A 26,811-nucleotide genomic window follows, 5' to 3' on the forward strand; every position below is an offset into this window, starting at 1 on the left:
ACACCGTGGAAGAATCAGCTCAGGCAGCAATGTGGATGCTCGATACAGAGGAACGGCGACTCGTTTTGTCGGGAAATTATCGACGCGTATTTAGAGGCCCTCTCAAAATGAACGATCCAAACTGCGAGTGTGAATTTGTGCCGTGTGCTGTTCTGAAAATGTCATTAGCATAGCAATATTATTTATTAAAGTAGATGACGGGTAGCTTTGGCGAAAAGCTCACCTCGACTGCAAAATGCTCAGATTAACATAGGGCAAGGAAGAGTGTCAGGAAATTTACCCAGGAAAGCCTCACTCAGCCTTAATACGCTTTTTCATGAGTGTCCTGCCAAGTTTTTGGAGTGGAGTTTAATCCCAATTGAGTAATTTGCTGGTAAATATTCAGCATTGGGATGTTTGGTAAATACCAGTTCTATTATGTTATATTTTTTTAGCTATGGAGACCAGGGAATCCAGATGAAACCGATGCAAGACAGGGGGTGAGAACATACAAAATCCATACAGAGATAATAAGATGGTTTACCCTTTCTGGTAATTAAACAGGTGTTAAGATATTCTTGGTTCTTTCGGTAAAGTCACGTAGAAGGGAAACAATAAAATAATAAAAATATAAAACAATAAAATTCTCAAGACGTTTCGACTGCAAAACAAGCAATTGAAATGTCGACTGTTGCAGTCGAAACGTCGTGAGAATTTTATTGTGTTTTATATTTTTATTATTTTATTGTTTCCCTTCTACGTGACTTTACCGAAAGAACCAAGAATATGAATCCCTGCAGTCACGAAAGCTTTAAATCAAAGGTGTTAAGATGTTCAAACATTTTCAAGGAAACGTTTTTCAAGGAATCAAGTTCGCATCAACCAGGCATACTTGTGGTGAACATGCAAACAAACATGCTCTGATAATATATGCATCGTCTTTGAACACCTGTTTTATTGCCAGAAAGAGTAAAACCTATTATTATTTTTCATACTTTGGTACTGGCAAAAAAGACCCATTTTGTCCACACAGAGAGGCGCCCCAAATCGGGAATAGAACCCAGGGCTTTCTAGTTGCGAGGCACAAGTGTTACCAGTGCACCACCCTGACACATTCATTTGCAAATTCACACTTAGTTCTTACACTGTCCACTTCAGAGCTGACACAAGCTATGACCACGTGCCCTGCAGTGGTGCTTGTGAGCCCTGCGCCATTGAAGAGCAGAGCAGCTTACAGGGAATAGCACCAAGTCAGAGGCGATCAGTCAACACTCCGGTCTCATAACATTTGTGCTCAATGTGTTACTATGATTTGTTGCTTGCAAAATGGCTCCCTGTGCACTTTGAAAACTGCATATTTAATAATCATAAACTTCGGCAATAAAGTGGAAATCGTTTACGTTTTCTCTGGAAATTGTTTGCATGTACATGAACATAAATTATTTCACCCACACAAGTAAGTATAAATATAGTGTACGCATATATACAGTATATATAGCTTGGTGTCCTGCACCATCCTGCCTGGCAAGGACGAATTAAAATTTATAGATGGAAATGCATCCCGCTAACAGCAAACAGTCAAAATCCGAGAACCAATCCAACATTATATAGATTTTCATGTTTAAACTAGTCTACAGTGGTGCTGCAATCAATGCAGAAACTTCAAACTTTCACATTCACCGCCGGAGATTAAACTGTAGGAAATAAATGACTCGTGTTCAGAGCTGCTGCAAGGGCACGTGACCTGTGTCCTAGAATACATTTTTAACATCTTTGTGACTTGGTATACGATGGACCGTGCTGACCGTATGGTATGCTGAATGTGAGGATGCAGCACATCTCAGTGAAATGCGTGAATCGGCAGAGGACAAATGAGGTTGGCCTTCAGCTACCAATATTATTTTACTCACCACCCAAAAAACAACCCCTCCCCCACCAAAAAAAATCATCCTGTTGTTCTAGCTTACTGCGAACAGGGGGGGGGGGGAAACATATTCAAATTTGGGAAAAAATAAAACAATGTTACACTCTGAATTGACCTTCACACTATGGGGCCAAATTTCAGATATCTGTAAAGTCACTGGATGATGTAAGAAAATAACAATACGAATTACCCTGAAAGATATACGCTTGCACAGTAGCCTGACCATCAATAAAACCAGCATCCTTAAAACACATGAAAGTATGGGCTTTTTAAAATTATTTTTTTATTCCATAGCCATGAAGTAGGTTTTATTGTACATCAGTACAAAATATCCTAATATCACAGCTTGGGCTGCTAGCGTGATACACAAACAATAGGCTGCTCAATGATACAATAACTTGGCAGCTATTAAAGCACTAAAGGTGGTGGGGAGGCCTGAAGATGGCAGTAGAGGCAGCAGTGGATCATATCGGTGTAAGCGTTGAGTGCTACCCGCCACAGCTGCATGGGGTTTTCCTCCAGGTGCTAGTTTCCTTCTACACGCCCAGGCACTCGTCAATAGAATTGGTCAAACGTACCAGAATCGAGAATGTTTATTTGTACTGGAGGAATCCGATGAGCTATAAAGCTCTTTTCCACAGATGTCCAGTAGGGACATGGGGTAAGAACGTTACAATAACAAACAGTACACAAACACGATAGTAGTGCAAACTACAAGAGAGGGGAAAAACATCACACGTACACATTAAACTAAACCATCCCCATAATTTTGATTTAAAGCTTTCGTGACTGCAGGGATTCATATTCTTGGTTCTTTCGGTAAAGTCACGTAGAAGGGAAACAATAGAAAAAAACCGCCACTTTTTTCAAATGTTCTTGCTGTGGTTTTCACACCTGATGATGATTGCTTGTGTTGCAGTCGAAACATCGTGAGAATTTTATTGTTTTATATTTTTATTATTCTATTGCTTCCCTTCTACGTGACTTTACCGAAAGAACCAAGAATATATATCATCCCCATCATACCAGGCAACGCCCACTAATGTATTAACATATTTTCAGAAGCGACCTGGCTATCACAAATGATAGTTCAACTTAAGTAGCCCATCATTTGGACATTCATAGCACCACAATAATTTTCACAATCCCAATGCACGTTTCTAAATGTCGATCCACTTTGACGGCTCCATCAGGTTTGCCTGAAAATGTGTGCACCACGGTGACTCGCAAGGCACACCACCAAAACCACCCCCGACAATTGTGACATGCGGCCAACGTGACGTATATCACATTGGCAACGTGTGACAAACTGTGAAGTCTGAGAATGTAATTTGCCGTCGCGAAATTCAAGCAGAGCGCCTTCCTGCACTCAGGGCCACTGAAAGGAAGAAGAAGAAGAAGAAGAAGAAGAGGAAGAAGAAGAAGAAAAGCGTGACGGGTTTTTATGGGGCCCAGCTGTTTTGGGGACCTGCCTGAGCTGTTTGATGGCCCAAAGGCTTTGAAGAGGTTAATAAGAGCCGATACATTATAGCCTGTTTAAGCGACTGACATAATTGTAACTTTGCTAAGGCTGTGCTGACTTTATTGTCATGCCTTGCCAATTTACCAAAAGGGGGTTTTGGGGGGGGGGGGCATGCAGCTGGATGGTGGGTGAGAGAGAGGCCCATCGTAAGAGATAATTACGTGACGGGCATTACCTGCTACAAGCCTGCATGCAAAAGAGCTGCTGGCCCTGTGCTGGCCAGCCTCAGAGACGTCTCGATGAGGGCACTCACTTGGGTGACTTAAGGTCCCGGTGAATGATCTTGTGCAGGTGCAGGTAGTTCATGCCGCTCGCGATCCCCGTGGTCCACCGGTACAGAAGCTCCGGGGTGATCTTACGCCCAGCGCGGAGCACTTCATACAGCTGGCCCTGTGCGCAGTACTCCATGATGATGCAGTAGCAGGGAGCCTGGGTGCACACCCCCCTGTTTGGAACACGCACGTAAAACAGAGACAAAAGAAAGGTCCCCCGTGTAACCTTTACCGAACTGTTTTGGGCAAGTGCTGTTAGCGAGTAGCACCTATGAAGGCTGGCACGGCGCACGATGCCTGGCGGCATTTGTCTCCCGAGTAGAGATGTTTATACACTGCACCAGGTACTCCTCATGTTAGGCTGAGAAAACCTCACGCACACGCATATTCCCAATAAAAGTGGTGCATCACCAGCTCCATCGTTAGGTTGATCCAACGTTAATGTTAAGGAAAATCACGAAAGTGAAACAAACGGCACAACACACGATGAGATGGTAAAGGTGACGGTTCTCATGATCGAGTGATGACTGGGTGGCTCAGGGCACCATTGATAAACCTAGGTTGGTTCGAATCCGGACAACCATACGTGATGAAATGGAGCACTTGTGTTGATCGATTCATGTTGGTGACCCAACGGCTGTGCAAGGCAACACATCGTACGGTATATCCGGGAGCCACCGACACTCGGAGGTGGGTGCCCTGCTCTCTCCGAGAGGACAGGAAGAGAGTGTGTTCATTGCACATGATGCCGCCGAGAGCCAGAATCGCAGGGTTTCGGATGAAAGTGAAGTTGTGACAATAACAGCAGCACTCATCATTTACTGCAAGCGTTATACCTTGGTCAAAAGGCCTTCGATGGTAAACATTGGTAAATGTATTTATTAGCGTATACTGTATATGTAATTTTAACATATTGCACGCATCAATCATCTGACATTGCAAATGCAACGTCTTAACATTTTAGGTCAGGCTTTAAAATGTTCAATGCCTCTGACTTTGCAGAGATCTCCGTTACATAGCCTGCGCATTAAGATGTGTGACCCAGGTGACCTCACTGCAGTCCACAGTGCGAGGCTTTGAACAGGAAATACAACCAGGCACTCTCATACAAACTTATAAAGGATATCCCTGCAGTATATCTGAAGCTGTAAATTTGTCTGTGTAGGGTAGAATACATTGGTGCAGTTTCAGCTCTGCAAGCCTCATTAATTCAGCGTGTGCTAAAGCTAGCGAAACAAAAGAAACACACAAAATGACAAATAATACGCGGAAAACGTGGCAGAACATTAATTCAGGTCGATATTAAATTGTCTGCTGAGGCAGCCACTTCCTCAATAACCTTTATTTTTTTTTAAAAAAACCTTATCATGAGAAGGAGTCACTGGCACCTCTCTTCCATCAAATGTGCTGGCTGACGTGTAACCTTCAAAACCTGACATGGCTGCCACAAGGCGAGTGTTCATACAGCAACACGTTTAATAGCCTCCTGAAAAGAGTACACGTGCATTATTGTCCCAGGAAAGCTGCAGCAGGCGCAAAGAAGCTAGCGGCAAGGCAAGAAGCCCACTGGCACAACGTGATTTTACAAACCAAATGGGGACCCCTCCGTGCACACAGTGGACTTCAGGGTGGCGAGGTGATAGAAGGAAGAGCAGGGGGAAGGGGGAGACTGACGGGACGAAGTGAAAGGCAACAGTAGGATCCAATGTCACTGTGGTCTTACGTAACAATAACGGGCTTAAGAGATCAGTGTCTCAATGCGGCATTTTCAATAGGCTATTAATCATTATTCATCCTTTCTGCTTCGCATCTTTGCAATCGCTTGCATCCTGTGTTTAGTTATATTATCCAGGCTTTTCAATTGCCTTGAAATTTGTTTCAATTATCTTTGCAATTTAATTAATGAAATTACTGAACTGAATTATCCAACTTTATGCCATTAATTATATTTTATAATTGGATATTTTTTCGACTAAATTTGATACCAATTTTGATATTAATGCTATGTAATTAGAATGAAGAGATTTCTATTTGGGACACTTGCAGTGAGCAGCGCACCAGCCTGTGTCAAGAGAACGACCTTGGAAGATGATCTCGAAGAACCACTCCACCTCAAGCCCCCTTCAAACACCAGCCTGTCCATCTATTTGCCCCTGTAGAGAGTGTTCGTCGCATGTGAACGAATTATAAATAATTTTCAGAGATGGAATTTTTTGCCAACTTAAGTGAGAAAACACGAATCTAACGCTGTTCTTCTTGTGTGCAGTTCCTGATGACCAGGCTGAGTCCATGAACAAACGATACTTAAGCACCCTGTCTAATCACAGGTGGCATCTGCCCAGACACGAGCTCAGCATCCCAGCCGTACAGGCTCAGCCATCTGGCCCCTGAGCCACATGCTCACCTCCAATTGTATTTTTACACAGTTTTTTATTTTACACTTTTTTGTTCAATATTTGCAACATTCGTTTTGCAACTTTCTACACCTTCTGGATATCAGGACGACGTGTGTTCTCCATCTTAAATGAGTAATGGGGGTGACACTCATCTCCATTGGTCGATCTGAGCCAGTGGTGGAAATCTCACATCCTTGTTATGCTATTCGAAAAAACGAAACTAAAACTATGAAAACTATTATTTATTTTACTACGTAAGGCCCACTGAGCTATAGAGCTCTTTTTTAGAAGCGTCCTGGCCACAAATGATAGCCCAATCAAGTGGCTCATCATGTGGAAATGTATAGCAGCCAAATACCCTAAACGCGTTTCTAAATATGTAGGGAAAAACTGGAGGACCCGCAAACTCCAAATATACAGCAGCAGGCGTCAGGGTCGGTATCGAACCCATAACCTCCTGTATACCAGGCGAGGTTGTTAACATCTCACCACCGCGAAAACCTGCGCTCTACTCGATTCTCAATTGCAAGGCCATACTTTGTCTCCTAGCACTTACACCTTGCTATATAGCATGTCAAGCTTTTTGCATTCATTTGTGCATTTATTCAGAGGTGATGAAGGCAAACGAATAGGGAAGCATATTAAATGATTAATTGCGAACAGGGGGCACACGAAGGAGAGATGAAAAAAGGAGTTGACAGCGAAAGATGAGGGGACGAAAAGACGTGGCAGGGGGTTTGGGATTTTTTTTTCAAAGGACTCATTAATCACACCCAGCCATTACGCAATCACCGTACCGCACGATGTTTGAGAGAAACGATGTCGCTGGCACACCTTCTGTCCCGACAAGCCACCTCTTAACAGCGAGGCGGTGAACGTTCTTCGGTGTTGATTATAACGGGCCGTGCAAACTCTGGCTGCTCTTTTGCCCAGCGAATCAAAGCTCAATTCCGTCAGGAACATTGCAGGGGCGCTCAACCTGTGGGCGTTCAGGACACCCCACAAGAGGGCCGCTGTGTGTGCTTCTCTCCCTCCTCGGGTTGATTATCATTGCGTCTCGGTGATCTTCTCGGGAGGGTCTTGCGTTGGCACATTTTGTGCCCATTGCAATAGCGAGTGTGTTGCGTTTTTAGGCGAAGCCATAAAAAAAAAATTCTCACAACAATGAAAGCGCGGCAAACATTTGGTCCTCAAACCACTTGCTGCACTGCCGTATCCTCATCGCCTCTTTGTCCAGCGCGTTTGGGAATTTCCACGAGTGTCTATGATCCGCCAACCCTCCAGAGTCAACGGAACACTGGTGCACACCACAGTCTTGTTTTTTTGTGCAGCCGCTGGTGCTAAATTGGCTGTGTTGACTTCCAGCAGGGGTGCAAAGACCTGGTTCAACGGGGGTATGCAAGATACGACTGTGGTGCCCCCTACCTTTTCCCCGACTCACTTTGACTGAAATAGCTACGGGTTGTTTTTAACCCGTAAACAATACTATCTAGGCTATAACTATATACAATATGAGTTGCACTGTGCATTGGGTTTAGAGGAAGACAGTCTGACAGTAAAAGTATTAATTAAAAAGTATTTCAAGGTACAATACCCACAATAAAGTTATCGTGCGTCTTGCTTTCATGCCGACCCATCGATCTCGGATTTCCTCAAAGGGGGTGGATCGTCCAACTTCACGCTGCTCTGTGCATACGATAGCCAGATGCGTCAATCAGGCTGGGACCACGGTAGACTGCAGGCACTTTTTTCATGAATATATTTGCATTTGAATTGTTTTTCTTAACATGTTTGTGCTCGTTCATCTGTTCTTTTGGGGGCCCCCCTTGTGGCTGACTGGGCCCCTACGCGTCGCATCGCGCTGCCAACATAGCCCCCCATAATTGCTCCCCTGACTTTTCAAGAGACCCCTCTGTGTGACCAGCCGGCCGTGGATGTCAGAGTTTCTGTGGGGAGTGAGAAAAGTGCTGGTCGCTCTCCATTGAAATCTCTCCCACGTGGAAGTCGCCATTGACCCTGATTTGAGAACTACACGCCTGACGGTCAGCATGCTCCTCACTGTTTGCATGCATGTACGTTGAACTTCTTTTGCACCGTACGGAGCCAACGATATTCATCGAAAGTGCGGGCAGAAGGATAACAGACTAAACACAAAAAGCAATTCTCAGGAAATAAGTTTGCAATCGAGATTCAAAAGTGCACAGCTCAAGTGTCTTCCTAATATCGGAAGGAAGAGCGTTCAAAAAGTGCCGCAGAAACGCTTTTGAAAGCATTCGATGCAGCTTCAGAATCAGAAGTTTATTATCCGAGTAAATTACCCATTGAGCTGTACAGCACTTTTTCAAGGGTGACTCGGCCAGCAGACAGACACGGCAGCAAGAGTTAAGAAACAAGATATGAAATATTAAAGATGTAGAGTAAATAAACCCAAATTATCTCACAAAACAATGACGCACGTCCACATTTGCATTGTTTCGACCTCTATAATGTCTGCGAGCCTCTTTGTTCAATGGCTCGTCAAAAGCCAATGCGAGGATGACCGGAGTTGACAGTCCAATTCCTGCAGCCGCCCAGTGCTCTACAGGAATATACTAAAGTCTGTTATTTAGTGGAAATTGCCATAGGTCATGTGGCATAATGAGCGAGAGAAGGCAACTTTGTTACTTGTGTCTTAACCGTCATTCTAAAGCTATGTGTGCATATTCTTGGTTATTTCGGTAAAGTTACGTAGAAGGGAAACAATAAAATAATAAAAATATAAAACAATAAAATTCTCACGACGTTTCGACTGCAACACAAGCAATCATCCTGCAGCGCCCGTAAGGTCCCCCTGCTCAAGAAAGCACATAAACATGCCGGTCTGAAATTTGCCAATGAACATCTGAATGATTCAGAGGACAACTGGGTGAAAGTGTTGTGGTCAGATGAGACCAAAATGAAGCTCTTTGGCATAAACTCAACTCGCCGTGTTTGGAGGAGGAGGAATGCTGCCTATGACCCAAAGAACACCATCCCCACCGTCAAACAGCATGACAATGACCCAAAACACACGGCCAAGGCAACAAAGGAGTGGCTCAAGAAGAAGCACATTAAGGTCCTGGAGTGGCCTAGACAGTCTCCAGACCTTAATCCCATAGAAAATCTGTGGACGGAGCTGAAGGTTCGAGTTGCCAAACGTCAGCCTCGAAACCGTAATGACTTGGAGAAGATCTGGAAAGAGGAGTGGGACAAAATCCCTCCTGAGATGTGTGCAAACCTAGTGGCCAACTACAAGAAACGTCTGACCTCTGTGATTGCCAACAAGGGTTTTGCCACTAAGTACTAGGTCATGTTTTGCAAAGGGGTCAAATACTTATTTCCCTCATTAAAATGCAAATCAATTTATAACATTTTTGACATGCGTTTTTCTGGATTTCTGTTGTTGTTCTGTCTCTCACTGTTCAAATAAACCTACCATTAAAATTATAGACTGATCATTTCTTTGTCAGTGGGTTAAACGTACAAAATCAGCAGGGGATCAAATACTTTTTTCCCCTCTGTACTTATCACATGCCACATATAACTACGGGTTACTAGTGTTACCTTAATGGAATACTGTACTCTAATGAATATTAAGGCTCTTTTATTTGGCTAATCAAAATAGCATTGAACTGTCTGCGATTCATTTGTGAATTTGCGAGTGAGTGGAGAGAGTGGGCATGTGTCCGTGAGGTGAACTATACTTTGTTTTTAAGACGAAATATATAAAAAAAATTGGTGGATAAGTATATGCATCGTATATTACAACAAATTATGCCAATCCATATTAACTTACTTTACAATTAACACAATAGGACATGCTACTAAAACATAAATTGGCAATGCAGTATCTTTGAATAAACACAAATCTTTTTTGAACGTTTAAATAAAGTATTGCATTACAGCTCGTGTATCAGATTTCTTAGCCATATTATATTTTTGCCGACTCCGCGGTTTTATAATAATACTGCTGCTGGGGTTTGTTTCAACATAATCTGGCAATAAGGAAGCTTTCTCTCGATTTCATATATATTTTATTGGAGATTTAAATGTTATGTTGCTTGGGAAACGATGTTTTACCACTGCCAATTTTTATCCTTAATCTTGCACTTATTAATTATTTAATTGGCAAAAACTTTTAAAATAAACATTTTATATTTGAAACAAATGATTTATTACATTTTTATTTATTCATTTGTATTATTCATTTATTTCTCTCTGATGTGTTACGTCTTTCACGGAAACCATGTGGGGTTTTTATTGATGAATCCCGACTTAAGACCTTCTTAGCTCATTGGGCACTTCAAATATAAACTGAACTGAAATCTACGGGACACTTTTTTGCCGGTACGAAGATAATGAGAAAAAAATGTTTTTTTACATTTCTCGACCATCGTTACGATGTGTTAAGATGTTCAAAAGGGTCCCACAGACATAACTGCTCAACCCAATCAATGAATGTGTCGATATTTGCCTCGTCTTTGTGCTGCTCACCTTTTGGCGTTCTCTGGTCTAATACTGGTGGTGATACAAGACCAAAAATGAGGAGGCTGTAGGTCTGGTATAGGCTACTGGTTTTCAAGGACAATTCATAAATCATTATCAAAGCACGCTTGTTTGCACTGTCCTTGCACTGTTCGCCTTTTGGCGTTCTTTTCTGGTATAACACTGGTGCAGAGACAAACGTTTGTGTGCATGTTTTACCGCGAGCATTGTGTGGTTAACGTGATGCCTTGCAATCGGTATCTATTTGGTCTTTGAACATATTCGCCGCACCTTTATTCGTGCAGGGACGGGTAATGCCTCTTCATTTTTCATGAAGATGCATTCGTTTGTCTTGAAATGATCAAATTTAGCACCTTCAATTAGCACGGTTGGCTACGCATGGTACGAAAGAAGTTCAACATACGTACACAGAAATTGCAACATCAAAAAACCCCGAACCTTTACAGACAGCGAGGGGGGGGGGGTGTTCTCCACTAGCTCACTTAACCAGTTCCCGTTCCGATGACGTACGTTTAAGCTTAGGCGTACGTCGTCAAAACAAAACTGGAATAAAAAATAAAAATAAACTTTATTGGTACCGAGGCTCCCACAAGGCCATGAGGGAGGGCGTGTGGCACAGTTTTGTGCAAGCCATCGCAGAGTGCGGTCATGTGGCTGCAGTTCTTTGCAATGAGTGCAATGTCTTTATGAACAATGGCCCTAATGCCCCTCGAAATACAATTCAGCGGTGAACGGTACCACCCACACCCTGAAAAATGCAGACGTCTCAGAACGGGAATAGGGTTAAGAGCTGAACCCTCCCGTTGCTTGCACAGTATCCGATAGCGGCAGGGAGCGCGTACGGTATTGACTGGTGCATAGGGGGGCAAGGCACAAATCTCTGGCTCAACATTTGTGTGGAGTTGGCATAAAGCAAACCCCCCCCACCGCCACCCCACCCCTTCTTCCCAGGGGAGTGCACTAATGGACGACGGCAAGGAGGCAGAGCGCGTCGTGATGAGGCGGACTTTGAGGGGGCGGGGGGTGTGGGTGAACAGGAGGAGATGGAGATGGGGAGAATGAGCTGAGTCAGGCCCCGGGGGCTGGGTTGCGTTATAGTGCGGCACTCCCAGCGCAGGCCGCGTTACCTCCCAGTGCCATTCACCACGTGGGCGCAGACGAGGTCTCGCTCGCAACATGGGACGTATGAGCAGCAGGAGGAGCTGGGTAGTGTCGTGCGCGTGCACTTCACCTCTTTTGGAATGCGGACCTCCTAGGTAGGTAGGTACAGATTATTGTTTGAATGATTCTTTCATGGTTGCTTTGTCGTATTGGAGACCTCTTGCAAAGTACACTATTATTTTTTATCACTATGATTGTTTGCCCGAGACTATATCAGGAGAGGGTCCTGCCAAGTTTTCGCAGTAGGGGGTGATGTATCTAATTGAGTAATTTTCATGGACTGTAATTTTCCGGCACTGGAATGTTTGACCAAAACGAGTTACGTTGCACGTTTTTTTTTAAAATTTAGCTATTGGAGGAAACCCACGCAGCAGAAGACAAGCGGAAAATACAAACTCCACACAGAAGGACACCCGAGTCAGGAATCAAACCCAGAACGTTTCCTGCTGCGAGACGCAAGTGTCACCACGGCGTCACCCTGCCGCCCGGTTATAATATTCTAAGTGTGCAAAACAACGACGGCAAACTGTAATACGGAGTCATAATAAAGGTTTTTGGGTTAGATCGCGTTATTTATAAATGTGTCGTAACCCTCCACCACCCGACACGGCCAATCAGCAAAAAAAGTGTCACGTTGACAAAAAGACAATTAGTTCACTACTTTAGCCCACCGGTGTGTTGAAGAGTGAATCCACAACATTTACAGTTTGAATACGACGTTTCGCTGGTAATTACATCCAACATCATCGGGCAATTCGCCAGAATGGTGAAGCCCTCACTTGCTCCCGGTCTTAAATAGACCAGCAGGGTGACGTCATCATTTAACTCGTATTCAAACTGTAAATGTTGTGGATTCACTTTTCAACACACCGGTGGGCTAAAGTAGTGAACTAATTGTCTTTTGCCAACGTGACACTTTTTTTGCTGATTGGCCGTGTCGGGTGGTGGAGGGTTACGACACATTTATAAATAACGCGATCTAACCCAAAAGCCTTTATTATTAATAATATTGGTCGCGAAAGCCTACGTGTTAAACTGTAATACGGAGTGGTTTGATAACGAGGACACCACCCAGTGCCGGATCATCCTAGTAGCCAAAGTAGCTACATATGTAGCTACGGGCCTCGCACTTTCAAGCTAACAATTCCGGTTCAGTGATTATGCACTTGCTCTATTACTATAGTACTATACTGCCTTCAACTTTTACGAACGACTGGGTGTTCAAGGTTAGCGATTCGTCGTATTATCTGGCTGTATAGCAAATGAAAAAAATACAATTACTTTACTATGCAAGTTAAAAATGTGTGTTTTAATATTTACGTGTTTTTTAATTTGTTTAGGGCCCCTTTATAACATGTGCTACAGGCCCCGCACTAGCTTAATCTGGCAGTGCCCACCACCAGGCGTATTCCTCAACATGCGTCGTTATGTTGCAGTGTGTGTGTCCCTGGTCTGACCTTATGCTATGATTGTCGCCGTGCCACGGCCATGCACGCAATTACATCGTGGACGTTATTATTTTTTGCCACCATAAAATGCCTCCTTATTCCCTAAATATTTATTTAAAAATGAATAATATAACGTGCTGTTTAGACGGGTTTTCATTGCTCCGTAATCCGTAATGTGTGTTGGGCTGGTGTCAACTTTATTTCATATCCTTTGTGTTGTGTACCTGCACCGTCTTGTTAATAAAATACCTTTGGGTAAAAACAAATGGCTTACAATAATGTCATAACATTCGTGTTATATGTGACCTAGACAGAGTTGCTCTTTCCAAACAAAAGATCTGAACAAATATCACGAGGAGCACACAAAAAACAAACAAAAAACGTGATTAAAATAACAACCATCAAATGCGCGCGCAAAGTGCGTGCATTATTTAATTACTTTATTGTGGCTTGCCAGCCCTGAGTGGGTGGGTGTGAAGGCAGCATATGGTCGCCACAGATTCTCCACCGCCCCAAAACATCATCACGTGAAGGTTCTTAAATCGGTGACCTATTCAAGCCACTGCAAGGAGATTGTGTTAACGCCCTGGCATTATTTGCAATATCAGCACGTACCGCATTGCGCTTTCCCCCCACGATTCCACGAGGCTTGAATATCGTTCACCTCTGAATACCTTACATCTTATTCATATATCCTGTCGTGCCCTTATACTCTAGGCTATTTGTCTGTGAATGCTGTATGCTGCCGTGGCGTTAACGGTCAGCGAGCTGCACAAATCCGGCGCGGCAGCAGCATCAACATCAGCGTCCCCGCTGCGTCTGTCCACCCGGCAATTTTAAACTGGATACACGCCAGTCGTTTAACTGGCAGATCGTGTGGGGTGGGGTAAAGTGTGAGTACTGACACTTCTTCCAGGACGTTTAGCCAGCGTGGAAGCATATGCCAAAATAGCATCTCTAGTGGGGCTGTCTACAGCTCCCTCGAGTGGAGCACCTTCCACCAGCAGTGGCGTTGAGCAAGACTTTGCAGGGCTGCGCTTTAACCTGCGTGTATAGTTACCACTCCGTTGACTCGACAAGAGTTAAAACATTGGCTCCTCCCCCCTCTCTTCAGCCTCCCACTCCCAGCCCCCCTCACTTCTACCCCCCCCCCCCCGGCATTTTGCCGTGCTCGCCCTTTTCCTAATCCCTCTAGCAACGCTCCACTCCCCCCCTCTCTATCTCTCCTCCCTGGCTCCTCCCCCCTCTCTATCTCTCCTCCCTGGCTCCTCCCCCTCTCTATCTCTCCTCCCTGGCTCCTCCCCCTCTCTATCTCTCCTCCCTGGCTCCTCCCCCCTCTCTATCTCTCCTCCCTGGCTCCTCCCCCCTCTCTGTCTCTCCTCCCTGGCTCCTCCCCCTCTTTATCTCTCCTCCCTGGCTCCTCCCCCCTCTCTATCTCTCCTCCCTGGCTCCTCCCCGTCTTTATCTCTCCTCCCTGGCTCCTCCCCCCTCTCTATCTCTCCTCCCTGGCTCCTCCCCCCTCTCTATCTCTCCTCCCTGGCTCCTCCCCCCTCTCTGTCTCTCCTCCCTGGCTCCACCCCCTCTTTATCTCTCCTCCCTGGCTCCTCCCCCCTCTCTATCTCTCCTCCCTGGCTCCTCCCCCTCTCTCTATCTCTTCTCCCTGGCTCCTCCCCCCTCTCTATCTCTCCTCCCTGGCTCCTCCCCCCTCTCTATCTCTCCTCCCTGGCTCCTCCCCCCTCTCTCTCTCCTCCCTGGCTCCTCCCCCCTCTCTATCTCTCCTCCCTGGCTCCTCCCCCTCTCTGTCTCTCCTCCCTGGCTCCTCCCCCCTCTCTGTCTCTCCTCCCTGGCTCCTCCCCCCTCTCTGTCTCTCCTCCCTGGCTCCTCCCCCCTCTTTGTCTCTCCTCCCTGGCTCCTCCCCCTCTTTATCTCTCCTCCCTGGCTCCTCCCCCCTCTCTATCTCTCCTCCCTGGCTCCTCCCCCCTCTCTATCTCTTCTCCCTGGCTCCTCCCCCCTCTCTATCTCTCCTCCCTGGCTCCTCCCCCCTCTCTATCTCTCCTCCCTGGCTCCTCCCACCACTTTTGCCTATAAAGCCTCTTGTCACAGCAGCCCTTTTGCCCACTTCAGCAATTGTCTCTTGCTGTGGTTGTCCCACCTGATGACGGACGCTTGTGTTGCGCTCGAAACGTCACGTGATTTAATTAAATTTTATACCTACGTGACTTTACCGAAAGAACCAACGAGTATGGATCCCTGCAGTCACGAAAACTTCAAATCTAGATTGAGTTAAAAGATTGCTTGAGGAATTTGAAATTCACCCAACCCTGCTTGCAAATGGGTCCTCTCAGTGAGATACGGGGCCCTGTGGTTGCAGCTTTAACTGCTCACCAGCCCGGAAGAGTAGGCCAACACACCCTCTAGCGCGGGTGTCTCTAGATATCCCCCTAGTGGAGGCCCTTAGGCCAGCAGTGGCTTTGCAAAGACCCAGCAGGGCCGCACCTTTGCATGGGGTGGCACAGTGGTGAGAAGTTAAATCTCCCTCGCCGGGTATGCAGGAGGTCGTTGCGTTTAACCCCGACCATGACGCCTGCTGTGCATTTGGAGTTAGTGTTCGCGTGGATTTTTCTCCGGGTCCTCCGGTTTTTCCTTACGCATTTAGAATAAACATCACGCGCTCAGAGTATTTGGGCGCTTATAAGTTTCCACATGATGAGCCCACTTCGTTGAGCTATCATTTGCGATGGCCAGATGATCGCTCCTGCAAAAAAAAATTGCTGCATAGCTCAGCGGGCCTTACCTGGTAAGAAAAAAAAAATACATACAGTTTAACAGTTGTATAACAATTTGATGCGCGCGGGTGCTCTGTGTTTGCCCGGCGTCATCGTCGTGAGCGAGCAGCGCTGCCGTGAGTGCGAGTGCACCGAGCGGAGCCGTCCCTCACTTGAAGGCGATGATGGTGGGGTGCTTGAGCTTGCGCAGGTGCTTGATGTCAGTCTCTTTCTGCTCGCGCACCTTCTTGATGGCCACGTCCTCCCCGTGGAACTTGCCGAGGAAGACGGCGCCCTGCGCGCCGCTGCCCAGCCACTGCAGCTCCGAGATCTCCTCGAAGGGAACCTCCCACGTGTCTGTGCAGCGTGGAGCATCACCATCAGCGTCATCGTCGTCGTCATTGTTACCGACGTTGGCATCATCATTGACATCAACCTCGTCACCTTCATCATCATTGGCATCAACTTAATCTTCAGCATCACCACCATCAACAGCATCATCGTCATCACCATCAACATCGTCGTCATCATCACCATCATCAACATCATAGGCATTATTCACCATCGTTATCATCATCAGCATCATCACCATCAATATCATTATCATCATCATCACCATCATCATCACTACCGTGATCATCATCGTTATCATTGTCACCATTTCCTTCATGTGATGGCATCACAAATGCCATGGCACGGACAAAATCTAGCAGTGGTGATGAATAACAAATGAAGTGACACAACGCCTCTGCTGTGAATGCATCAACGCAGGCTTCTAACACTTTACAGCTGCCATATACCTTTCAGGAAAAGGTGTTCATGCATTGTAAGCTTTTGTATTCATAAACCACTTTCGATGCAATCCCTTTAGCATTGTTTGTATGAGTGCTTAATGATACATGCCTAGACTGGTCACCTTCCTGTTGACAATGGTGTTTATTATACAAACTCACTTTTTTGTAAAAGTTAGTTTTAAGTTATAAATAATAATTTTGGCATAAAACTACTAACGTGGCCTAAACCGGGGAGAAAACATATATCAGTGTTTTCGCTACATTTGTATCTTTTTTTTATTACGGGAAGGTATTCATGTATTCGTGTTATGCATACGAAATTACTGCAGCATTTAGATTATCAGGAAAAATGTACTGCGTAATTTCAAGGCAAATATCTGTATCAGTGATAACAAGGCATGCCTTGTCACGCAGACATTCAGAAGTACAATATTTGTCTGTAGAGTATGCAAATTTAATATCTAAACATCAGCTTGGGCGGTAGGGTCGCACAGTGGTCACACTCACGCCTCACAGCAAAAAAATTGACTCGGTTCGACCTCTGACTCTGGTGCCTTTAAGTGTGAAGTTTGTTTCTTATCCCCCTTGTCTGCATGGCTTTTCCTCACGGTTTTTCGGTTTCCTCCCATAGCTAGATGACATACAACGTGATTGGTGTTGATCAAACATCCCAATGCAGCAGGACACTCTTTAAAAAAAAAACAGTATTTCGGCTCATTTTTGCTTTTCGAAACAAGGAAATGCACTAAAAAGGCTCGGTCTGCAGAGTACACAAGCCTCAGTTACCTGGGATAAAAAAGAAACATGAGGCCGCTGCCACAAGGTCAATAATTCCTTTTGTCTGAACCAAGGAGGGCACGGTGGGGCTGTACAGTTAAAATTCCAAGTGCCCCCTCAGGGAAAAAAAAACACTCGGGATGGAGGTGGCTGCATTGCCAGGCGGTCAGCATTCTCGCCAACGAACCATTTTACGCGGAGTTGACGCTTCGATTCCCGCAGCCGCCTGAGGATTTCCCCGAGGAGCGGTGAAAGTGCAGCCTCTTGTGTAAAGTATCCGTGACTCAATTCGCAATACGAGGCCACCGTGTGTTTGTGCGATGTTCCATATCTCCTAAATTGCCAACTGCCCACATATTGTTAAATTATTAAGAGAATCATAATTGTCCTGACACAAGCATGCTAGGTACAAGTATTGAGATCTCCCTTAAAAAATATATAATTTTCTAAATTGAAAACTAATTTCTTTCGAACTGCTTGTGTTTAGTTTGTTGCCCTTCCCCCGTGCCTCCGATTAGCACGGTTGGCTACGCACGTTGCGAAATAATTTCAACATACATACATACAGATGTGGCACGATACATACACGTGGCTTAAATCCACGTGCAATGCAATAGCATTAAACACACAACTGGCCTTTAAAACGTATGCCTTCACGGATGTTTATATAAAGTGACACAAGGTGAAAGGAGTTCTGGGACTATTTAGATTCAGCATAATTACCAATGAGACTCAGACAGCCATTGCAAATCACCAGTTGGATTCTAAGATGTTATCTGCATCGCAATATGTGAATATTTTAGATGTACACGTGAGCCAGAATAACCCAGTTTCAGGAAATACAGTGCTGCATCCTTTGTAATATTGTAGATAAAGTACAGAAATCGTGACTTTTGTTTCATAATTTTCTTTCACTCATGATGTATGCTAATGCCTCAGGGTTAGCGGTGCAGAGAGACCATTGATATAGAGGGTAAAACGTGGTAAATGTCCTGTGAAAGTCAAAGTGTCTCTGTGCTCAAACAATTCTCAGGGAGGCACCCATCTCTGCCAGCTGCATTGAGCCAGTGGTGGAAACTCCACATTCCTATGATGGAGACCAGTTTCTCCATCGGAAAACCACCGTTCACTTACCACAAAGTGGTGCCCATTTCATCGACTCTGGAGGTGTTGGCAGGCTGAGCCAAACTACAATTGGTAAATTTGTGATTGTAGGACAACTCGGTCAGTGAATCACACTGCATATACGTGTGGTTTTCACTCACAGCGAACATGCAACGTTATCTATGCTCTCACTTGGAAATCACACCCACGATTACTGCAAAGAATAAATGTGATATTTAGTACCCAACAATGCCCACAATAGGTCATGCCTTGACATAGCAACGAGAGAAATGCTCACGTGTCCTGTATTTGTGACAAACTGCCGAAACCGTTGCTATGCAGTGCTGTATTCATGACGTTACAATTTTATTTATAAAAAAAATGTCTTGTAAAACAAAATCCGTCACACAAATTACTCCAATTCTCAAACAACTACATTAGCTTCCAGTCATCGTACAGTACCGTATATTGTGACATTTTAACGTTTAGGCAAGTCCATGGGCTTGTACCAAGCTCAACAACCGCCATTCGCCACTAAGTGGCGGTGACATCACCACAACGCTTGTGCCAGGCTATGTGCACGTTGAGGCCACGTGAAGTGTCAAACGCCCGCTTGCAGGAGGTTACGGGGCAGAGCCAGTTGCCACGGGTCAACTGACTGAGATGACTGGCTGATGCACCATCTGTGCCCCCTACTGTGCCAACTTGCGGTGCTTTAGCCACCTGACGCTCCGCTCGTTGTTGTGAGCGGGCCCTCTTCATCACACCACGCATCCCATCCCGGAGACTGCGATCAGCAGCAAACTCTTTATCTCCTGGCAGTTCTCCCGTCCAATCTGTCTGGTGTTGGCGATTTTGTCCAATTCATTTTCCGACATTCCACAATAATTTTCCTGTAAAACATCAGCCGAGCCCTTCAGTGTTTGAAGTCACTCCTCAAAACGTGGCTCTGTCGGTGAGCGTGGTTTCCGTGAATGGTCATTGATTGTCAATGTACCCAAACTGTCATAAGTACAGTGATCCTGCACACGTGTAAACGATGTGAATGCAACAATGCACTTCAGAATGGCATTAGAAGTATAGTATTTATATTACTCTACGTGTTGTTATTATTATTTGTGCACACAGTGGCGGGCCGTGTATTTTACACCGAGGCCTTCAATGCTGTCCTCCCACAATTAAACCGCCTACGGATAACCTCACCATGACACTAGGGCTATAGGCTATTGTCATTCAACGTAATCACCCCATATTCACAGTGACAGTAACCTTTATCGAGTGGAATAAAGTGATTTAACACGAGGCTCAAACACCGATGAGGGTTACAATACACTCATTGCAGAGACATGAATACATGGTGATTAAAACCATCAAGAATGTACCACTATTACGCAGTATTCCAGGATGCTGCATCACAAATAGACATTGCATAGCCAAAATCAATGTCATTACCAAAGAAACAAGAACAAACTCATAACAACCAGTCACATTTACTCATACGACCACCAAGTATGCAGAAATGCCGTAAAACACAAATAACATAATCAGGATTCAATAGGCTTCCCAACAGAAAACAAAAATCTAAAGCACTACATCTAAAAATCTAAACGTCACGAATGAAAGTTTAAGTCTTAGATGATGCTACGTTACGTGCTAGCTAGTTTTACTTCAGTTAGCTAACTGGCCCTCCGATCACGCCACACGAAAAATGCGAACGTAGGTGGCTCGGCCAGCTAGAAGGCCCCGGTGTGTCAAAGAACACGCCCACCATGGCAAACTCGACATCTGATTGGTTAAAAAATATTACAATCAACAACATCGTTCCCATTTGCTTCAACAGCAGAGGGGATTCACTCGAAATTCTGAAGGCCTCATGGTATATTTTTCACCCGGAGACAGCACAGGTGGAAATCTGATTGGATAAAAGCTTTAATTTATGAGCTGTACTGGAAGCAGCGCAACTGAGAGAGGAGCAATGAAATGACGTTAATAGACTTATGAGAACGAACTTTGTAAAATACATATAGCATTAATGAAAATATATATTAAATTATAAAAATAACATTTTCTGATTCTGACAATCTCTAGGCCAGCAGAGAAGGCCTTGCTGGCCATGACGGTCCGTCTCTGTGTGCACGTAGGCACATCCTGAAAATGGACATATGCACAAATAAAACCAGGTGCCATTTACCACCAATTGGCGGTCAGGAAACGTTGAGGAAACGTCTGGATAGGGAGACGAAGCCACATGTTGTGGCCCCTCAATTAAACGATGTCATGGCCTCCCTCTCCCCCTTGACTATTCAACATTTACCCCCTTGGTTAGTGACCCCAAAATAAAGAAAGAATTTACACCCATGTGAATTGTGATCAAGGTACCTGTGGCCCAGGCCTGGTGCACACGAAGACACAAACCCAATGACAAAAATGTGACAGGGCAGACCCAAACATCACAGGTCAGAAGCGCCCTGTTGTAATTGCAACAAATGGCACCTCCTATTGTTCCACTCTGCTGTCTCTGCGCTGTGGAACACTTTGCTCATCAGTGTGTACCCCCCCCCCCCACCATCTTCTATTGCTGCTGGAAGGCAAACGCCACAAGCTGCAGCAGCAGCAACATCAATCACGAGCTCACTCCATAGAGGCCGCTCCTGACACCACTGATACCAGGCCGTGCCAAAACAAGCCACGCGATTTAAGTCCTTCTGCACTGCGCCAACCTAACCTCTGCGCCATCACGCGCTTCCTGCTCCTGCCTGCCCCTCTCCATCTGGCCGATCAAAAGGGTGCTTGGGCAAGCAGTGGCTGCGCATCCAAGCTCAATCAGCTGCCGAAAACAGCCTGCTTTGCTGGCCGAGAATCGAACTCATGCCGTTAGAATACCTAAGAGTTGCGCATTACACTTGTTTAGCCGGGAAAGCCTCACTGTTTTTCAGGAGCATCCAACCAAGTTTTCACAATGCTGCCACGTGCAATCCTAACTGAGTCAAACCTTGGATAACAATCACGGGGCACTGACAGGTCAGTTGTGGGTGTTTCAGCTGGCAAAGCTGTCGCTGTGGCCAGGTCCATGACTTGCAAGTTTAAAGAAGGAGAAACACGTGCACACGTGTGAAAAAGGCTCACGTGCAAACGTACTGATACAGAGACAAACACCAATGGGCATATTCGTCTTCATGTTGGAGGGACCAACTGCATATGTAAATGTGTGTGGATAACACAAATAACGATTATCCTCACGTCCTGATTTCAGGTATGAAATACACTATACACTATCATCTTACCTTTACATTGAAAACTAGTATGCAGTGGTACTCTACTGTATACTATTTACCATTCAATTATAATTTTCCGCTGTATGCTCTTATTATTCAATTTAAAATAGATCTACAGTACTGTATTCCTACAAGCTACTTGATCATAGCATACATCAATGTAGTATTTGTAGAAAATTGCTTCTCCCATGAGTGAATTCTAGAAGTACAGAAACAGCCACAATTCAGGTGAGTATGGGTTCAATCAGAGCATTCTCAGGTTTCTCGAGGTTTCAGACGTCCTGATTTTATCAGTTAAATCGCAAACGAGATTGTGTATAACACAAATTATTTTTTGCAGACAGCATATGCGTTCGTCATTACGAAAAAAGCATGCCCCTTAAAACAATAACTGAGCGCTGTGTGCCTGTTGGTAGCAGCAGTGCCGTGTCAGACCTCCAAAGCTGTGCATCATGAGCTTAGACAAGTGACGTTTAACTGAGGCATCGTTGTCCTGCCGCTACTGCTGCTACTAACACACGCGTGTGGCACTCACGTGCTAGGCTTATCCTTTCCTTGCCTTCTCCTGTAAGAGCAGGAGGTTCGGCGTAGCGCCCAACTCTGCTGAGGGCCGCTTCGTGACATTGCTCACATGCATTGCGGCTTTTGAAATATTGAGTGGGGGTTTTTTTTTTACTGAATTCGAAGAAAATCACGGCTCTTCTTGTTGTTTAGGTTGCCGATCCCTGGGTGAGAGACGTCGACGGGGACATCCTGCTCAAGTGAGCATTCAGAGCGACGCTGATCATCAACCGTTAACAGCCCTGAGCCAGCGGTGGAAATTCCACGTTCCTATGGCGGGGGACAAGTTTATCCATGGGACAACCACTGTTTACCTCCCCATGAAATGGTACTTATTTTGTCGATCCTTTAAGGATAATGATGATGATGGCGAGTGAACTTCCCGACCAGGATTTAAATGATAAATCTTCTGATTGCGAGCCGCTAGCTGCACCATTGTGCCACTATATACACTGTATGTATGTATCCACATCAATAGCGTATGTTCATTAATTATAAATTACAAACTTGAAACGCTTGAGTGCATGTCATATGCTTGCCACGCAAATGTCCTGCATACACGGTGTAATTTATGAACCAATTGTGTTCAAGGTGGCATACGGTAATTACTGTAATATGCTATGTTGATTCATATTTGTTATCATATCAGTGACAGCTAGAGTATTTGACAGACAGCTGTATTTTTTTAAATAAAACAACTCAACACCGGCTCACATATCAATGTGACGTACAGTCCCAGCGGTAGCGCTCAACGCAGCAGCATGCCTCCTGACTTTCTCTCACCGCAGTTAGATTTTAGCATTTAATGTAATTGATTGTAGTTATATTTAATTAACTTTCTCACCAGAAATGTGTACCAAACCTGCGATCATTACCTACCATAGACAACCATTATTGGACATCGGGAAGAAGAGCGTCACTTGCTTACCCAATGCAGCCTGCCCGGAGACGACCCTTTGTTTACCAGACAACATGAGACGAGACGCGGAAAAAGAGCCGGCGTTCAGATGAGGAATAGAAAACGTCCTCAGCATACTGCAATGCCGATAATATTATTGTGCAACGCACAGTCCCTGGTTAACGAGTTGGATGATGTGCGGGCCAGGATGGAATTCCAGCGGGAGACACGAGACTGCAATGTTCTGTGTTTCACAGAGAAATGATCAGTCTATAATTTTAATGGTAGGTTTACTTAAACAGTGAGAGACAGAATAACAACAACAAAATCCAGAAAAACGCATGTCAAAAATGTTATAAATTGGTTTGCATTTTTAATGAGGGAAATACGTATTTGACCCCTCTGCAAAACATGACTTAGTACTCGGTAGCAAAACCCTTGTTGGTAATCACAGAGGTCAGACGTTTCTTGTAGTTGGCCACCAGGTTTGCACACATCTCAGGAGGGGATTTTGTCCCACTCCTCTTTGCAGATCTTCTCCAAGTCATTCAGGTTTCGAGGCTGACGTATGGCAACTCGAACCTTCAGGTCCCTCCACAGGTTTTCTATGGGATTAAGGTCTGGAGGCTGGCTAGGCCACTCCAGGACCTTAATGTGCTTCTTCTTGAGCCCCTCCTTTGTTGCCGTGGCCGTGTGTTGCGGGTCATTGTCATGCTGGAATACCCATCCACGACCCATTTTCAATGCCCTGGCTGAGGGAAGGAGGTTCTCACCCAAAAGTTGATGGTACATGGCCCCGCCCATCGTCCCTTTGATGCGGTGAAGTTGTCCTGTCCCCTTAACAGAAAAACACCCCCAAAGCATAATGTTTCCATCTCCATGTTTGACGGTGGGGATGGTTTTCTTGGGGTCATAGGCAGCATTACTCCTCCTCCAAACACGGCGAGTTGAGTTGATGCCAAAGAGCTCCATTTTGGTCTCATCTGACCACAACACTTTCACCCAGTTGTCCTCTGAATCATTCAGATGTTTATTGGAAAACTTCAAACGGTCATGTATATGTGCTTTCTTGAGCAGGGGGACCTTGCGGGCGCTGCAGGATTTCAGTTCTTCACGGCGTAGTGTGTTACCAATTGTTTTCTTGGTGACTATGATCCCAGCTGCCTTGAGATCATTGACACCGTGTAGTTCTGGGCTGATTCCTCACCGTTCTCATGGTCATTGCAACTCCACGAGGTGAGATCTTGCATGCAGCCCCAGGCCGAGGGAGATTGACAGTTCTTTTGTGTTTCTTCCATTTGCGAATAATCGCACCAACTGTTGTCACCTTCTCACCAAGCTGCATGGCAATAGTCTTGTAGCCCATTCCAGCCTTGTGTAGGTCTACAATCAGTGTGCTCCTAATCTCAGCTCGTTACCTGTATAAAATACACCTGGGAGCCAGAAATCTTTATGATTGAGAGGGGGTCAAATACTTATTTCCCTAATTAAAATGCAAATCAATTTATAACATTTTTGACATGCGCTTTTCTGGATTTTCTTGTTGTTATTCTGTCTCTCACTGTTCAAATAAACCTACCATTAAAATTATAGACTGATCATTTCGTTGTCAGTGGGCAAACGTACAAAATCAGCAGGGGATCAAATACTTTTTTCCCTCACTGTACGTCCCCCACCTCCGTCTACACCCATCGCACCGACCACAGCTATCCTGCAGGTGTCCTTAGGCTCAACAGAGGCGAGGTTACAAAGATCCTCCGGCAGGTTGACACACACAAGGTAGCCGGCCCACAGGGGATACCGGGGCGTGTCCTCAGGGCATGCACACCCCAGCTGGCCCCTGTGTTAACAGAAGACATCTTCAACCTTTCCCTTGCCCAGGCTGTCGTTACAACATGCATCAAGGCGTCTACTATTATTCAAGGTCCCCAAAAAGGCCAAATTACGTGCCTTAATAACTACAGACCCATAGAGCTCGCCCCCATCATCATGAAGTGATTCGAGAGGGCAATCAAGAAACACATCCATCCTACCAGATACACTGGACCCGCTGCAGTTTGCGTATCGCATTAACAGGTCCATGGACGACGATATTGCTATTACATTGCATAATGCACTCTCCCACCTGGAGCTGAAGGACGGCAACTCTGTGAGAATGTTGTTTATCGATTACAGCTCAGCATTCAATACCATAGTGCTCTACATCCTAATCTCCAAACTGGAGGCCTTGGGTGTGAATGCCACCCCCTGCAGTTGGGTGCTGGAATTTCTAACGGTAAGACCTCAGGCGGTAAAGGTGGGGAATAACACCTCATCTTACCTGACCGTCAACATAGGTGCCCCCCAAGGACGTGTGCTTAGCCCCCCCCCTTGTACTCCATCTACACTATCGACTGCTCAGCCAGGTACAGCTCGAACGCCATCATCAAGTTCGCCGGCAACGCGGCAGTGGTGGGCCTGATCCCAAACAACGACACCACGGCTTACGTAGATGACGTGACGGCACTCTCGACTTGGTCTTAAGGGAACAACCTTGAGCTCAATGTCGGCAAAAACCAAGGAGTTCATTCTGGACTTCAGGGGTAAGCACGTGCCACTAACCATCAGTGGAGCGGGTCAACAGCTTCAGGTTCCTCGGAGTTCACATCTCAGAGCACCTGAAATGGTCCCGGCACGTGGATACACTGGTGAAGAAGGCCCAGCATCGCCTTTATTAAATCAGAAGGCTGAGAAAATTTGGCATACCCGCACCTGTTCTCAGGAACTTTTACAGGTGCACCGTTGAGAGCATCTTGACTGACTGCCTCACCACATGGTACAGTAACTGCACCGAACGGGACCGGCAGAGGCTTCAGAGGGTGATGCGGTCCGCCCAGCGGATCACAGGCGGAGTGCTGCCCACTTTAAGAGACCTAGACACCAAGAGGTGCATCGCGGAGGCCCAAACGATCATCACCAATTTCAGTCACCCGAGCCATCGCCTTTTCATCAGGAAACAATCCAAGAGCAAGCCCGGCGACATCAGCATTGTGGCTAACACCAACCGCCTCAATATCTGCCCAAGCCCCACCAACCCATTCACACCCCCTCTCCATCCCCCACCGACTGCAATAGACATTAACCAAGCATTTTGCATAACAAGATAATGTATCAAGCTCACCCGCAGGGGACCCTATTTCTGCTATGCACATGTCACTTTTATCATCTGCATGGCGATTTCACTTAGTTTTTAATCATTTGTTATATATTTTCAAATACTGTTGCTGCTGTTTACATTGTTGTTGTTAATTTGCTCAAGCTGAGAGAACGACATGGGAACAAATAATCTCACTGCCATGTAGCTCATGTATGAATGTATGCATGGGAATGTGATCAATAAAGCTGACTTACTGACCTGCAGAACTACCGGCA

The 26,811-nt window shown here is 45.4% G+C and overlaps 1 protein-coding gene across 3 annotated transcripts in view; it reads right to left on the minus strand.

Annotated features, from left to right (window-relative positions):
• The window catches only part of LOC116938820 (mitogen-activated protein kinase kinase kinase 13-like), a 166,617-nt gene that overhangs the window by 42,626 nt on the left and 97,180 nt on the right, over positions 1–26,811 (minus strand). For all 3 annotated transcript variants that reach the window (XM_076054926.1, XM_076054920.1, XM_076054913.1), the window contains exons 3-4: positions 16,165–16,348; positions 3,679–3,870 (exon numbers count right to left, since the gene is read on the minus strand). In XM_076054926.1, coding sequence (XP_075911041.1) covers positions 3,679–3,870; positions 16,165–16,348 — 376 coding nt within the window. The remainder of the gene's footprint in view (positions 1–3,678; positions 3,871–16,164; positions 16,349–26,811) is intronic.

Source organism: Petromyzon marinus, chromosome 4 (genome assembly GCF_048934315.1).
Source record: "Petromyzon marinus isolate PM22_M1 ecotype Great Lakes invasive population chromosome 4, UKy_Petmar_22M1.pri1.0, whole genome shotgun sequence".
NCBI lineage: Eukaryota > Metazoa > Chordata > Hyperoartia > Petromyzontiformes > Petromyzontidae > Petromyzon > Petromyzon marinus.